The sequence below is a fragment of the Manis pentadactyla genome, chromosome 6 (genome assembly GCF_030020395.1).
Source record: "Manis pentadactyla isolate mManPen7 chromosome 6, mManPen7.hap1, whole genome shotgun sequence".
Taxonomy (NCBI): domain Eukaryota; kingdom Metazoa; phylum Chordata; class Mammalia; order Pholidota; family Manidae; genus Manis; species Manis pentadactyla.
Window position 1 is genome coordinate 40988048 of NC_080024.1, and position 17803 is coordinate 41005850.

General features: G+C 32.2%; 1 protein-coding gene across 1 annotated transcript in view; it reads right to left on the bottom strand.

Annotated features, from left to right (window-relative positions):
• Nucleotides 1–2394: 2394 nt before the first annotated feature.
• STK17B (serine/threonine kinase 17b) overlaps nucleotides 2395–17803 on the bottom strand; it is a 30430-nt gene continuing 15021 nt past the window's right edge. Inside the window, exons 3-8 of the mRNA XM_036927993.2 lie at nucleotides 17556–17768; nucleotides 12177–12321; nucleotides 10180–10306; nucleotides 8513–8561; nucleotides 7192–7371; nucleotides 2395–5723 (exon numbers count right to left, since the gene is read on the bottom strand). Coding sequence (XP_036783888.1) covers nucleotides 5441–5723; nucleotides 7192–7371; nucleotides 8513–8561; nucleotides 10180–10306; nucleotides 12177–12321; nucleotides 17556–17768 — 997 coding nt within the window. The 3' untranslated portion in view covers nucleotides 2395–5440. The remainder of the gene's footprint in view (nucleotides 5724–7191; nucleotides 7372–8512; nucleotides 8562–10179; nucleotides 10307–12176; nucleotides 12322–17555; nucleotides 17769–17803) is intronic.

Genomic DNA, 17803 nt, shown 5'->3' on the forward strand with positions numbered 1-17803 from the left:
AAATATGCTCTAATACAGACCCACATGAGACACTGTCAGGCTCAGTGCTATGATCTCCCTCCCTACCATGCTTATTCCAGAGATGCTGCTTACCCCACACAACCCTTTTGGATCTACCATAGTCCTAGAAACCATATTCCCAGTGTTAAACCATTCCCTACAAGGTCCTGCAATTCTGAACATGCAGTGGGAACTGTGCAAAGTTCTTGTTGCTCTGAGACCTATAGATTTCTCTCTCTTTGTTACTCTCTGAGCCTTTTCCATTCTTTCGAAACTCTGTTTTTCTCAAAGCATTTAAGTATTTTTTTTAAAAAAGCCCCAATGGATCTGTTTTTTCTCTTGTAAGTGCTATTATATGCCACCCTTGATGCAGAGAAGCTCAGTCTTCTGATAAAGAAAAAACTAGGCTAAAACTATAAATTATTACAATAATTATTCACCACTTTCACAAATTGAGATATTTGATATTAATGTCTGTCTTGCCTGATAGATTGTAAGTTCCACTCATTTAACTAACACTGTTCAAGGATTCTTCTGCTCCTTACCTTTTACGATATTTTCACTCTTCAAGCCACACCTTACTCCACTTCTTTTACTCTCAGCAATTAGCTGCATTCTTCTTTGTAAGGAGAAATTAATCAACCTCTTACTTCACATCTCTATTGTCATTCATCTGCTTTTTCTTCATTCTTGTCTGTGAGGAGAAAATGTTTTTCCTTATTCTAGCCAAGGTTGAGCCCCCCCTCCAATTTGTGCTTGTGATCTCATAAATTTCTCTAGCATTTTCTATCACCACTTATTTTCTCTTGTGCATTTCAACTGCTGCCTCCATGTGGACTTCTCTTTGCCTACTAACATTTTCAAGTCCTCCTCATCCTAAAACATTTTTAAAAATAGTCTTACAACAATTGCTCTCCTCTCCCCCTAGATTTCTTAGTAGACTGAGAAATTTCTCAACTACTTCTTGCAGACTCACCATTCTAGTGAACTCATTATACCCAGTGACCATTTTTCAGTCCTCTTCTTCTTGGGAGTCTGCTTGTTCTAATGAGACACTGTCTTCTCTCTTTCTGGCCTCTCCTCCTACCTCAGTCATGCTAGAACTAGGAAAATCAGATAGAACATCATTGTAATAATAGTCTAGCTCAGGGTCAAAAACTAAAGGCAACTATGTAAGAATTTGTACTCCATGTAAGAATTTGTTCGTTATGCATCAGAAGATTGGAGACTGACGAAAATTAGGCTTGGGGTGGATTAATGATTGTGCATTGAGTATTGACCCCCCTATACAGAAATTTATTGTTGTTAACAACTATTTGATCAATAAATATGAGAAATGCCCTCACACACACACACACACAAAATATATATATATATATATATATATATATATATATATATATATAAACACACTTCCAATTGTAAAATAAATAAGTAACCGGGATGTAATGTATAGCATAAGGAATATAGTCAAAATATTGTAACAACTTGGTATGGTGATAGCTGGTACCTAGAATTATCATGTATCTAAATGTTGAATCACTGTGTTGTACACCTGAAACTAATGTAATGTAATACTGTGTGTCAACTACCCTTCAATAAAAAAATAAATAAAAATAAAAAATAAAACAAAAAAAAACAAAAAAAAAAACTAAAGGCAGACTGTTGTCTGTTTCTATAAATAAAATTTTATTGGCACACCCATTTGTTTACACATTGTTTATTGCTGTTTTCATACTTCCACAGAATAATTGAGGAGTTGTGACAAGACACTGGCCTTCAAAGCCTAAAATGTTTAATTGGACATTTATAGAAAAAGTTCGCTGACCTCTTTCTAGAATATCTAGGTTAAAGAATGTGCACCAGTACTAATCAAGAAGAAATGACTATAAGACATAAGGAGATAACATGGAAATTAATAATTGGAAGAGGTGCTGAAAGGAAATTTATAGAACACCACATAGAAATTTCCAGTTGTAATGTGTGGGTAAATAGTATGTGTTAACTAAGGGAGGTTGTTAACCTACAACCAGATTATAAACTTCTTGAAGAATCCCTTATTCATTTTTATTTAAAATCAATTTATTTAAACTAAACAAAAAAACCCAAAAACAGTTCCCCCATTTCTGGGTAAATAAGAATCCCTTCTTCATTATTATGCAACATGTAATGCACTGTCATTCATTGATATTTTCTAAAAGTTTCTATTAATACCAGAGAATAGACCTTGTTTTCAAATTTATGTGGCTTTCCCAGAAGACAGGATCTAATTAACATACCTGTACTGGAAAGGGAGGTCAAAGATGACGCGAGTCAAAGCTAGAACGTCCAGGCCAGGTTTGCTTTTAAGAATAAATTTAGAAATACTTTAAAGCAAAAAGACAACCACAAATCTAAAAGAGTGCTTTTTAATTTTTAAACAAAAGGATCATTAAGTTAACATACTAAGTTTTATTACTGGAGTATTCATAATAATGTTGGTCAATATGTCTTAAGCAACATGACTATTTAATGAAAATTAGGATGGAGGGCAGTTGTAACTGTATGAAATTTACAATTACAGTTCAAAGTTCTTTAAACTTTTATAACATTATAAGTTGATAATTACTCCCCAAATTGGAGCTCAGATCATTTAATTTTAATACAATTTGAAATCAAAGTATAATTATTTACACAACAGTGAATCAGAACAACTTTTCAAGTCAGATATTTATTTTCAAACTGATAATTCAAAAATAAACAGAAGAAATGTAAAGTTATAAAATATCAACATTTGTAAGTGTTGTTTAGAACGAAGCTATTTATGAAAGAAGGAGCATGTGCCATAATGAAAATCAATTATATTACTAATGACTTTTTTATGGCAAGACTTTAAATAAAAGAAGCAATGTGTTGATCTGTATTTGGCACAGGCATCTTATCTCATTACAGGCTGGGGAACAGGTACTGCTCACTTCTTTTAAGTGCCATTATAATTTTACTGCTCAAGTTAAATTAATTGTAGGGAAAGAAAATGACAACTGTTACTGGCATCAATACCTCATCTATTTTTTAATCCCATCTAATCAGGGACCTATCGAAAAAGCAGATTAAACGTTATAAACTCATCATAATTTAACATTCATCTTTAGGTGCATTTAAATGTTACTAACATCTATTCATCTCAGTGGGGCTCTCCAGATTCCTACTATAATGAATTTTGATAGACATTTGTTTTCAATCTTGGGAAAAAAGAGTTAAGAATTGAGTAATTTGTTATTAAGTTCTTGCTAAAGATTGGTTTACTTTCACATTTCAATCAGTAAAAATATTTAAATCCACCTTTATGAAAAAAATTGAATTCCTGTACAGTTTGCACAATCACTTGCTTTTTTACAATAAAACTTATTAGAAAAAAAGGTATGAAAATTTACAACTCTGTATATTCTATTAACTAGGGGAAACCTAAACCGTTTTAAGATTTCTTAGAGCAAAAGAAAGATAGTATAAAATTTTTTTATTACTAGCTTATCAAAATTCAAATATTTCATTTTATTTTTTAGTATGACATAATTCCTCTAGAAATTTAAAAACATAATATGGTCTTTTGTAAAACTAATTATCTTTTCTTTCTCCAATGACTCACTAAACTTTACCTTCATTAGCTTAATACTGAAGGCATTAAATGGACAATCAACAATTTAGAAAAACTCATCAGTTTTTGATACACAAGAGCCCAATTTAGCTTCTGTGATGGCTAGTTTATTGAACTAACAAACTATTTCTTAAAGAATTTAAATGTATATTTACATGTCACAAGAAGAGAACTCCTTTGGCACCTGAGTTGAGCACAAAACACTAGAGCAAAGAACCTCTAAAAGAAAGTTGTCTAAAGACTTTATTTTATCTATCTATACATATATACATACATCTATATATATACATATACAACTATGCACACAAGCACAAGTAGATATAAATTTTCCTTTAAAAAGTATAAGATGTAAAAGGAATTCACCATTTAGCCAAATAAAGTGATCTGATGGTTATTAAAACTTTTTTATTTGGAGTCTTACCAAATTTCAAGAAGTTAAAAGTTTTAGAGTAATATGTAATTCAAAGGAGTAAATCTCAAGGATTTTTTTTGTCAAAATACAATTTCTCTTGATATAGTAACATGGCCATGAGGTTACAACTATCTTAACATGATAAATATTAGACTTTTTAACAGTCACCAGGTGGAATGTCATCAACAAGGAGTAAATTTCCCTCTATTTGGACTGAACATAGTCACTGGCCACTGACCAAACATTCTGCTCTCCCTAGACTCTTACCTGCATTAGTCTCAGCAAAAGACTGTTAAAGGCCACTGGAGATCACCTTCTGCTGAGCCTCATCACTCACTGGGACTCTTACACAAGAACTTTAGAAGAGCTTGATGTCATCATGTTTTATGATCACACCCACCGTGCTACTGCTGACTCTGGCATTGTATTAATAGTCCTACTGGTGCTGTGATATTTTTTACGCATACTTTTAGAACTGTAAATGACTGGCTTATATTCTAAGACTTAGAAGACATCTAAAATTCTTTAAGTTACTAAGTCTGTCAGCATTTTCTTCTACATTCAGTTAAGAAATATGTTTGGCTGACTAAAAACATAGCACATTCAGTTTTACCTAAGTATCTTCTACCTAGAAAATCTGGAAGGTAAAAATCCTCTATTTTATGTACTATTGACTCTCAATCTTTTACATTTTATTAATCTGTAGTATATTGAGAGTGGGCAAAAGACATCTGAGCTAAAAAATAATGCCATTCTACTCTTTTTTTCCTGCTCCAACTTGTATGGAATATTCTTAATGAGGTTTCTAACTCTCTGCTCTGGTTAAAGGAGCAGATGATGTATAATGGAAGTCTTAGGCAGTTTTGAAGTATTTGTGATTGAAAAACATTTTCAAATGTAAAATATCTCTTGAGAATCTATAAAATAGTATATATTCTTGCTCAAACTTGACACTGATATCCTAAACAAAACTGTCAATGGAGGCATGGTATAGATAGGACTTAACCTTGGAGAACCTTTAAGTTCAAATGTCTTCATTTGTTCAGTTTACATTAACTATAATATAAACCAAATTGCTTTTTTTTCCTGATAGGCAAAACATTTTGATAAATCCACTTGAACTTGAATTATTTTATTAACATGTAAACTCACACGCACAATTTTATTTTTTGTCATATATTTAAATATTTTCTTCTGTGCAGAATTGAGATCTAAAGATAGGAAATGAAATTATGCTAGTAACTAGTAATTTAGCATTAAAACATTTCCCTAAATTCTATGCAAAAGTGCATTTACATTATAAACATACCACATATGAAGCTACAAACCACAATCTCACACTAGAGTGGATTTCAAATTTCAAATTCAGTCCAAATAAGTCAAAGAGAAAAGTGCTAACAGAGCAAATCTGAAACGAGTTCATGGGGACTGGGCAATGAGTCATCAAAGCGGAATCTTTTGGAAACCATGCTGCTATCCTCTGGGATATTCTCTTTGTCTTCTCGGTCACTACAAGTTCCATTACAAGAGGATTTAGAAGTCTTGTCTTCCAAGGACCTTATCGTATGTTCCTGACTTTGAGAGGAACTGGAAGTTTCTTCAGGATGAAACAAGTTTCCAAAGTCCCATTGCTGTAGCCACGAATGAGAAAGGCAGATTTCTGCTGTTGGTCTTTTCCTTTGAAAAAAAGCACCAAGGGAAAATTGAAAACTAAAAATCAAGTTGGAAATGTCTGCAGTTCTATATAACATAGATTTATTTTTTAATTCATTATGAAAATAACACTCATAGTACAGAAGGGAATAATAGGGAGACTGAAGTACTAGAGTTTCTTTAATTCTGATATGCTGAAAATTTAATTTATTGTGGAGTTTACAGATGAGACTATCTAGTCAAGAAGACTGAGGACATATGAGAGCCTTACAGATGAAAATTAGTAAAATTATAGTCTCTTGAGTTTATAAACCCTTTAAAGGAAAATATATGTAAGTAATTCATAATCTCTATTATTATTTTGTGTTCTTAAAGACAATAACTGTGAAATCTTGAAAACAAAGGCTACTTTTCAATGATGTCTGCCTGACATTTAGAATTTTTACATTTGTTTTCTATTATGAAAATATGGTCAATTATCACAATATGTCAAAAAGAAAGAAAATACCGATCTACACTCAGAACTCCAACCTCAACACACCACCATTACAATTAGAACGTGTTTCTTTAGTCTTTGTTTTTAATGCTCATTTTTTTCTAATTGCAAAAAAATTAATGTGCTTATTATAGAAATTTTAGATCTAGGTTAAAAAGTATTTAAGAAAATAAAAATTGCTTATAACCAGAAACAAATAGTAGTATTATGATTTCTACTAAATTCATGTGTAATATATAGCCAGAGCAATATGCAAGTTTTTTGAATTTGCATTAAGCTACTAAAATGATTAACAATTCTATGAGGTTTTTTCTTAAATAGATAAGGAAATTGAGTCTACCAGGAGATTAAGTAATTGTCAGAGATAAAAGAACTGACAAATAACAAGAAACCAGGATCCCAGCCCAATCACTATATCGCAGCGTCTGCATTGGGTATAGCTAGGCCAGTTTAAAGTAAAGAGAGGTAAAGAAAAAGGAGGTCAGCTTTTTCTTCCCTGCTTTGAAGTTGTCAATGAGTGAGGTAAGAGTCTAGTTTCAAGTCCCTTCTTTACTAGGTTTTCAAAGAACATCTGATCCTTAGAGATGCAACAATTGGTAATTTGTACTTGTTATATAACTGCAATTATTTACAAATCATCAACAACAAAGTCTTATCAACTATACTTCAACTTTAAAAAGAAGTCTTATCATACTCAGCCATGTGTATTATAAACCTTCTATTTCTAATGATTTTCTGGAATTTCAGAGATTAGTAGCCGGTTGGGGGGAAAAAAATCCAAATCTCTTCACTCCAAAATTTCCTGTTGTATATTTTATATTTCTATGTTTGAAGTTACAGATTTGTTATTTAATGATATTTCATACTACCTCTCTCCTCATTTTACCTGAAACTTGAAAGTATACTTCTAATAATTTTATACTGTTTTAGAATGTATTTTTCTTAATATTATTTATTCTGTAATAGAATTTAAGCAAATTAATGTTTATTACTTACTCTGGATTTTTTACTAAAAGGCTCTGGATAAAGTCTGTGGCCATCTGTGAAACTGATGAAAACATTTCTTCTGAATAATCTACATTAACTTGAGAAATATTGAGGTATGTTTCTTGATTATCTTCTCCCACAAATGGGGATGTATGAGTTAACAACATATATGCTATAATACCAATATTCCTGAAAAGCAAATAAGAAAGAAGAGGGGAATTTAAAATGTGTTAATCTTAAAACATTTATATAAAGTAAAACTGATACTCAACATATTCCTGTCCTCAAAACGTATAAATTATAGACTTACATAGCTTTTTAAAGTTCCTATATTATTAAAACTAACTGTATTATTTCAAAGTTTGTCTCACAGAAAAAGAATATGAAAGGAATGTACATGTGCATTATAGAATTATAAATATATTACATGTATATCATTATATCTACAGTCAGTCCTTCACACAGACACCTGTTATGGAGTGCACAAAGTGGCTCAGAGAGCAGCATTTCCCAAAAGGAATCTAATGACACAGTGATGATCTGTGAGACATAAACAAGGGTTCTGTGCAAATAGTCTGCAAACTTGATGAAGCACAAAGTTGGGCAGACAGATTTTTTTTACTGCAAAACTTTTCAGAGCCTTAAATATGTTAATGACAAGTCCAGGGCTCAGAAGACCCAAAAAGACAATACACACAATACATGTTTCACCCACTTATTTATCTGCAGGATCCTTTTTTCTGGCAAATGCATTACAGTCCCATGGAACACAGGTATTAAGACTAAATTCTTCCACTTGGTCTATGGAGTCAGTCCCCTACTGTGGTCCCAAGTTTCAATATCAACCCCAGTTCTATTCCCTATGATATTTTTCTCTATGCTAGCCACAAAAAACTCCCAATACCCTAGAGATATAATCTCATAAAACTAAAATTTTCCATGAACCTGACCTTATTTTTCTGGTTAAATACTGTCCTAATCTTCTAGGCCTGGATCAAATGTCTCCCATCTGTTACTAGTCTGTTGCTTCTCCATGCTTACCTAGCATTTTAACTTTATTATAGAATCTGTGGCACAGTACTGTTACTATTTGGTTCTTTTACTAGACTGAGTCTTCCTCCAGAAAAGCAATTTTCTTATTTATTTCAGCTCAAAGCCAAGTGTTACTTAAAGTGAATGGACAGCTAAATGTTTTCATGTGGCATACTAATGATACTTAAATAAAATATTAAAGAAAGTCGTATTACTTACATTTGGACTAAAAGAACCCTTGAATATGTATACTACCCAACTTTTAATAAATGCATTTAGGTAACTAACAAAATCTTACCACATATCAGTTGCTGTGGTAATAGGATCATAGTTTAGGATTTCTGGAGCTGAAAGAGAAAATAAAATTCAAATTCAATATTGACAAATTTAAAAACACAAAAATTATTTTATATTAAATTAAAGCTGTATTTAATTTTAAAGAACCAATAATATAAGAGCAATAGAAATTTAGCATATTATTAATTATCCAGTGATTTGACATTTAAACATATCTAATATTGAGCAAATTATATAACCAAATGGTTCAAAAGTACCAATAATGTTCTTGTAATAATTGGTAGCTATTTAATTTTTTTAAAAAATCATTAACAGTAATCTCCAAAAAAACAATTATGAATAACTAAAGTGTTAGAAGCTAGAATCTTTTAAAAATTTTACTTTTATTACTCTTTTAGGAATTAGTTTGAGTCAGTGTATTAGACTGATGTGAATTTTTCTCTTTAGGGTAAATAGAATAGTATGCATTTACAATGACATTATGAGCAAATTATGCTTCATGGAAGATTTTCAAGAAGATTAAATATCTCTGTTAAATTATCAAAAAATTTCCTATGTCTTCTCCTCTGCCAAAATTCTTTGAAGAATACAAAATAAATTCTCTATACTTTGTAAACATTACCATAAATTTCAAATTAGTACAGCCCAAACTAGGATTTATGCTTGAATCATAACTTTATTTCACAGTTTGGTTTCAATGATTTTTTCAAAAAGAAATTGTTTCCTAAGCCTACCATTTTTGTTACTATATAAAGCCTTTGAGTCATATATATATATATAGTCAGCCTCCATTACACAACCTACAACTGTTATATACTTCTGTGAGCTGAGTTTTCTATAATTATACAATCATTTATTCTAGGATACTATAGCTCCTATTAAAATTAAAAAATTACTAATCTGCTTTGTTTTCCTTTTTGGAAAAGTCAGCAGCCTTGCTAAGTAGCCCTTGTTCTTTTTAGTTGTATCTTTTCAATGCCTGCCTAGGAAGAGCAATATGCGGAACACAAAAAAGTGTAAAAAGATCATAAATTAATATACCTTAAATTTATGTGCTGCTTCATACAATTTAAAAATCTTTCATATGAGTCATCTAATTTGCTGATTTAGTACAATATTTCTAGATTATCTAATCCTAGGTTCTTTCAGGAACGCTTTTTCTTCAAAACCCTTCTTTGACAGCCCTAGGCAAAACCTTACATAAAGTAGCAGCAACAAATGGCAAGGAGTCTTGCTAATAATCCCTGTAAAACCAAAGATAATTGTATTGTAAACAGCTTCAGAGTTGGGACCAGGACAGTAGTAGATGTGACCTCCATCCAAAAGCCAGGTTTCAAAAGCAGTAACAAGTCAATTGATTCCATTTTCCTCTTTTTCCATTTTCTCCTATTCCTTAACTTCCCTTCTACCCATTTTTCTTTATGAATAAAACACTTCCACACAAATGTTAAACTGTTAAACTTATATGCCCAATGTCATCTCAACTGTTGTGAATATCTCAATAATACTGCATTTACTAAAGTTCATTTAAATGTATCATAACCAAATTTCAATACACTAAAATACAAAATTTATTCTGGAATTACATGCTCTAAAATGTATTTTTATAGAGTTGTTACTTAGTTAATAAATTTCAAAATGACAAAGAGAATAAAAGGGAATTCTTACCTAAGTATTCTGGTGTTCCCATGATTTCCCGAAGTTCACATGCATTCCCTATTTTTCGAGACATTCCAAAGTCTACAATTTTTATGTCCCCAAGAGGGTATATGCTGCTCAATAATATATTCTGTGGCTAAATAAAGCACAACAAAAAACTCATAAGTAATATATAACAATAAAAGACTATTAGTCTCAGATTGAGGTAAATTCAGTGGAATTTATTGCTTAGCTGTTATGCATTTCATTGAGTCATTAATCAAACATTTATTGAACTATTTAGGAGGAGCTCTATATTCAATTATACAGTAAAAAATACACTCAAGGTATATTCTATTTGGAGGAAAAAGAAGTTACATAAGTTGCTTAATTGATTATGAGCTATAGAATACTCAATAATAAAGATAAGACTACTTAATTCTTCCCATTATAAAGTCCAAGAAGGCTTTTCTGTAGAGATGATGCTTAAGCTGAACCTTAAAGAATAAATAGGAGTATGCCAGTGGGAAAGGTGCTTAAGCTGAATCTTATAGAATAAATATGAGTATGCCAGTGAGAAAGGTGCTCTGGGGAACAGAAGGAAGAAGGCGTAAAGGAATAGAAATGCATACATTTCCAGAAACAGAATGGTTCAGTATGGTGGTTCTAAGTCTGACTGTTCCCAGGTTTTTAGCTTAGACAGTAAGATACATGGTATGGTGCGTGGAAGGTTTTGCCCATTACCTCCTAAAAACATGCGCCTTCGCTTTACTATTGCAGGGCTGGGGCTTATTACAGAGTTCCCTACCTCTGTCATAACCCATATACTTGCCAAGGTGCTGCTCCAAAGTCTGAGAAGAATCATAAGTCCTTTAACTTTGGGAAAACCCCATGCTTGTTTACTATTAAATCACATAGATCATTAGAGAAGGTAAGGGTAATTAGTTTTGTTGTTGCAAATCACAGGCTTTATGATAGATAAAACCAAGTTTATATGTCATCCCTGACTTTAAATGCTGTATGATACCACGTAATACACTTTGGCAGAAACAATTCCTAAGAGGAAGTCTGTGGGGGGCATGACTTTCCTGGTATTTACCATGTTGTTATTTTTCCAGTATCTTATCAGTAGGGGATGGCAGGACTGCTAGTTAGTAAATACTACCACTCCTCCATAGGGTGCCCAACACAAAAGGACAGATTTTTTTTTCCCTTAGAAAAAGGGGTAAGATAAAGAGGGAAAGGTAAGTATAGTTTGAGACATGTAAATTTTAAAGTTTCTGCATGACATCCAAATGGTATCTAATCTAAAGTTGGAAAAAACATTTGGAAATGAGGAGACTTCTTGGGCTATAGGTAGAGATCTGGGAGTCATTATTATTATGAAAGTGGTAGTGGAGGACAAAGGACCACCCAGGGAAGCTGTATTATGAAAGAGAAGAGTCCAGTGTTCAAAAAGTAAGAGACAGACTACTAGTTCAGATATTAAGGTTTTTGGACGGCTGAAGAGGAAGGATAACAACATGAGATGAAGTGGTATTTTAGGGCTTGGGTAAAGGGCCTGAATGAATGGTCTGAGGGAAAAAAAAGAACCAAAAGACTAAAAATCTCAAGAGAAAGATGAATGAGTATAACAGGAGCAAAGGAAAAAGGACTAGCAGGAGGTTATTTTCCGAGATGGAGATCAGAAATGAGTAATTTAGAGGAAAACACTTTTATAAAATGAGAAGATCCAGGATGTAAGGAGTGGGATGGAGATATGAATGACCAAAAGATTAGAATATAGAAGGATGAAGTTTTGTTTAGAGCTCAGTGATTAATTTGAGCTGCTTTCAAATGCAATCTTCTCTCTGCCAATATAAAATTAAGTCCACTTAGCACCTAGGTAAACAGAAAGCACCCAGTGCAGTCCAGAGGAGCATGCATGATCTGACTGTTGTTTCCTACCAATACTAGCTTGCAATTGTGCATGCCAAGAAAAGAAGGAACAGAGAGGTTGTGTTACTTAAAATCACAAGTTACATTACCTTTAAATCAAGGTGTACAATGTTATTCTGATGTAGATAATAAACTCCTTCAAGTATTTGTTTAATGAGTCTGACAATGTCATTTTCAGAGACCATTTCAGCCAGCTCAGGTAAACACAAGTTGAAAATCTCTCCACCTGCAGCACTGAAATAAGATTCAAACAATAGAAACTTGAAAAATCATTAACCTAAAAATGATGACTTTGAAATACTGTATACCTTGTTAAGTAAAAGGCACAAAGCCATCTAAACTTTAGTCTAGATAGATAGATAGATAGATAGATAGATAGATAGATAGATAGATAGATAGATAGATACACACATTTAAGGAATCAGGGTGGGAGGAAGATAGGGATGGATCTTTAAGGAAGAAAGCAAATGACAAGAATATGTCAAATTCTGGGTGCTGATACTTAAATAATTAACAAATAAAACTGAATTGCTTTATAATTCAATAATATTACAGTCAGCCTTAATGCTGCAATAAAAGTAATTGTTGACACTAGGAGTTCAGCTCTGCTTTATGTCTTCATTTTGTTCACTTATATATAGATATCAATATAATCAATTTTGTTCCTCATGACAGTGTAAGATGGGAGGTTATTATTCCCATTTTACAGATGATAAAACAAGGACAAAGAAGTTAAATTACTTGTACAAGGTTACATAGTAAACAGGGGGCCAGAATCTAAATCTGTATTATTGGTGAGAAGCTGCATCCTTAACCAATATCCTGTATTGCAGCTTCACAAATCTTTTATCTTCTTGAAGAACTAAAAATCTAGAAAATGTTGACAAAAGCATAGTGAAAACTCCCTAGGTTTGGAATCAAATGATGTAAATTTAAATCCTGAATCTGTTATTTACCAGCAATATAACTTAGGGTCAGTCATTTATTAGACTTTCCTCATCCATAAAATAGAGATATCACTGAACTTAATAGATTTTTTTAAAGGACTAAATCTAAATAAATAAGATAAAACTTGTCAGAACACCATGCAAAAAAAACCCTAGATGGTTATTCATCCCGTTTTATAAGGTATGTCTGGGATTATCACAAGTAAGTGTTTGTTGAATGAGTGAATAATGAAATAAACAATTATTCTTCAAAGCAGCTGAAAGTGAAATTCAGAAATCTTGGTGACTTCCAGGAGGAAGAAGCATGTCATATGTATTAGGAACCATGAGAAGAAAAAATAATCACTGGTGGTCAAAAAGGAGTCCACATTGAAAGTAAAAGGGCTGACCCTACACACTGCAGATGTAACTCGCAACCAAGCCATCTGTACAGTGTGCCAGTTACAGGCTGCAGGGATTTGCTGCTTTACACTTTAAAGTATTCCAGAGAACACTCTGTGGGACAGCTGATAAGAATACCTGTGGAAGCTCCAGTCATTGGTGCTTCATGCTTCAACTCTCCCCATCCCACAAAACTCCCAGAAAATGCATAAGAAATTAATATCTGTGACAAGGTATCATGGTAAGGACAATCTAAGTATGAAAAACTTAGTTTGCTCTTAAATTTATAATGGTGGACTCCAAAGTAAGGTATAGAAAAATATTAGAAGTTCATGTTCATCTAAAAAAAGAAATAAATTAATCTTTATGAATGGTTAATATACAGACTACCCCCAGTTGCGTCTTGTTCTGCATGTCTGAGGTTGACTTGTCACAACCCTGCTCAAGGTCTCCTGAGGGAAGAGGGACCCTCTAGGCCAGGCTGCCAGTGACACCCTCACTCCTTCCCTTTTTGTTCACATTATTTAGTTTTAACAAAACAAATCCTCTTAAAACAGAAAGTGATTTAAATATATTCTTGCAAAGATACTGCAGATACTACTACTAATGCAATAGTAAGCACATAAGAAAATGAGACAGTGATACTTTCTTCAGGTTCTCTTAGAATGAATTGTTAGCCACTTGACAAGATACATCTGATAAAAAATCAGACAATTTTAAATTATAAGAAAACTATACAACATGTGGATTATATTCACTATTAAGATATGAAAAATACCGGGAGGATCTGAATTCTTCATATATATGGCAACATAAATGACTTAGGTGAGAAATTCATTATTGAACACTGCAATTATTTATATGGCAACATTTTATATTACATTTACTAAGCTAATTCAATAGCTAGAACCCTCCATTAAATATAAAATTCAAAACAAATTGCAAGAAAACAAAGAAATATGTAAAGCTCTTTCCAGTACCTAGGACATAATAGAAAGGACAGCAGGCTCCTTATTGGGGTACCTACTGAAATCAAGACTGACTGGGTTCTATTCTGGCTCTGCAACTAACTAGCTGCATGAATTGGCACAAAATGTGCCTCTGTTTCTTCTACCGTAATATAACAAAACAGATGAATAATGATAGCTCCTATTTCATTGGGTTGCTATAAGAATAAAATTAGATAAGCCATATAAAGTACTGAGCATAATAGATGTTGTAAGGATAGAAGCAGGTCATCTGTAAGTATCACAGTGTCTAACACAGAGTAGATACTCAATAAATATTCATTATTATAATGAGTCAACAAATATTAACTCTAAATCTAGCCAACATCCAGCCTTTCTGAATTTTGGGGTTTCTTGTTAAACTCTGATTTTGAAGGCAATTTAAAAAGTCTAAATCAAGTTGCTAAATTCAAATTCACTTTTAGAAACACTCTATCATACATATGAAAAAGCACACAATATATTCTTAAGTGAAAAAAGAGGGTTACAATAAAGTACACCCCAAATCACAATTTTTTTCTAGAGGTATATAAACATAGACCAAAAAATAAGAATTATTTAAAAATACAGGAATATGCCATGAAAGTAACCATAGTTTATATATGATTTCTCTCTCCTATTTCTATTAAATTTAACACAATGCATAGGCATTACTTTTATAACCAGAAGTATCCTAAGGGTTTTTTGTTTGTTTCAATAACAAAACACAAATACTGTGTCAGTCAATCAGACTGTCTCTTTCTTTAAGTTTGTCAAGCTGACCGATATCTTTTATAGGACTGTTATTTTTTCCACAAAAGAGGGACACAGGTGAAGCTATGGCAAATGGAAAATTAGGAAGAGTTAAGAGAAAGGAAAGAACAGATAACACAAGTAACTGCAGAAGTTTAGCAAAAACTGATATAAATGAAATCATTGAGTAGCATAAAAGCAGATGCTTTGTTAAAACAAGCCACCAAGGAGTGGTGACTACAGAAAAAAAGAAATATCTCTATAGTTATAAAAACCACCTATATCATTATCATTGCCCTGGAAGTTACATTGAGATATTCTACTCTTTCTCTGTTAGAAGAGTGTGCCCCCTGACGATACATCAACCAACAAAGTTAGCAATCTGGAGCATTTGCATGCATGTGCTTATGTATTCATATATGTGTTGTGTGTGTGTGATTACCTTAGTACAGTTACACTGTCATGTAAACCTGTTACATACTTTCAAATGCTTCAGTAAATATGGTAAAATGTCAACAATTGGTGAATAAGACTGAGAAGTAAGATTGTTAATTGTATCCATTCTTTCAACTTCTCTGTAAACTTGAATTTTTTAAAATAAAAAAGTTGAGGAAGCAAACTGAGTATGTAGGATTTTTAAAGAAGGGATCAAATTGGTAGTTGTTACTGGAGTAAGATGCCACTGTTTCATTTTCACCATATAAAAAATGCCATCATATTAAAATAAATAAACCTGTCCGACCAAATTTTTACCTTTGATAAGATTGTCTGATTTGACAATGCCACTCCAAAAGTGATAGTCATAGTAAACCAAAGTCCTAGTAATAGATTTTAATAGGTCTTAGTTGCTCTGGTAAGAAATACATTAATCCACTCACACATTTACTGTGTGCTTGCTACTCTTCAGCCATTAGGTACGATTCTGCCTTTAAGGAATTCAGTTAACTAGGTAGAATACCTGAATCAATTTTCAGAATATGAACCAACCCATAACATTTATCAAAATTTTAATGTATTTTGTTGTTGCTACTTATATGAACCCCCAAAAGAGGATTTTATGAAAATGGTCAATGCTTCTATCTATATTCACTCTTCAAACCTAGTATTCCTTTGCTTTTCTGAAAAGTGTAAAATGCTTTTCACAAATTTCAAACATATAGTGTCATGCAAGTAGGTAACTTTTTAAATTTAGCTAGGAATCTGGCAGAAATAACCACAAAATGTATGAAAATGGAATCATATTAGTAGTATCCTGGGTTTTTCTGCAATTCTAATTTATTTTGAAGATGCTATAATATACTCTAATTGCTATGTTGGTATTCTGGAGAAGGTACATAACAGTCATTTTTAAATGAACTACTTGTTAGTTTAACATTTTGCAAAACAAGTCTTTTCATTTATAAGTTGATTCCAGGCAACTGACTTTCCAGTACAAAAATATATTGATTTTTATAAACATAACAACAAACCTCTTTATCCTTAAAATAACTTAAAATTAGGGTAATATACTTCAAATTCAAAAAGGCAACGATACACGTTAGCTACTGAAAAGAATTACTATATTTATCAAGAATTTTTTTGTATAATAAATACTTATCTCTTTGGTTTACTAGAAAGTAATTTCTTTTATAAAAATTATCAAAACCTAAAGCATACTGAACATAAATTGAGGCGATCTCTTCCAGTTGTTGCAACTGTTGCAGATGTTCAAACACATATTTTACATACTTAACAATAACTGTGTCAGACTGTCATGCAGTGAAGGCACTATTTTAGAATCACATGTCAATATACTGATTAATAAACGACTTAGTTGAACCACGCTCTACACCCAACTGACGAACTGTTAAATATTTGGGTGTTTTCAACTTTTCACTGACTTGTGGGAAGAGATATATTTTATGTCTTACTGCTATAATTCCTAACACAGTGTTTCATACATACTAAATAAACGTGTTTCTTTAACAAACAATATGATAGGCATACTTCACCTTCATGCAAGCTTACCTTTCCGTTCTCCTTGGGTCATTTCCTTGGATGTGTTTTTCAAAGATGGACAAAATATATAAATGATTTCAAATCTATTCACCCATCAGACTGTTTTGTAAAAAAACTCATCAGTTTTCTGTGCCATTAGCAATGAAAATATACTCATTTCATCACATTTCCCAAACATTGTACTGCCATCTGTTTCTTTTGTATTATTTAATTAGTTTTTGTATTATGTACATGAGCTGGTATATTTAGCTTTGTGAAAATACTTGAATATACAGTACATCCCTCTAATACTTTATCAACAGGTTATGCTTTTATCATTTTTGTTGACATTTCAATTTGCCTTATTCCACTAATTAAAATAGGTGCTATAAATTTACTTAAATTTATTCAAGTGCATACTTACTATTCCAATATCAAAATAATTTCACTTGTATTTTCATAGACTTCATGAAGATTAATCACGTGGGGACAGGACTTTGTCAGTTCAAGCACAGCAATCTCATGTAGAATCTCTGCTCGACAATCCTGTCCTCTTCTTCTCTTCTTAAGAAATTTTGCAGCATATTCCTGGCCAGTAGATTTTGATATGCACTGTCTAACCACAGCAAATTTTCCTCTGAGGGAAAAATGAGGATCATTAGCTTTAATTTT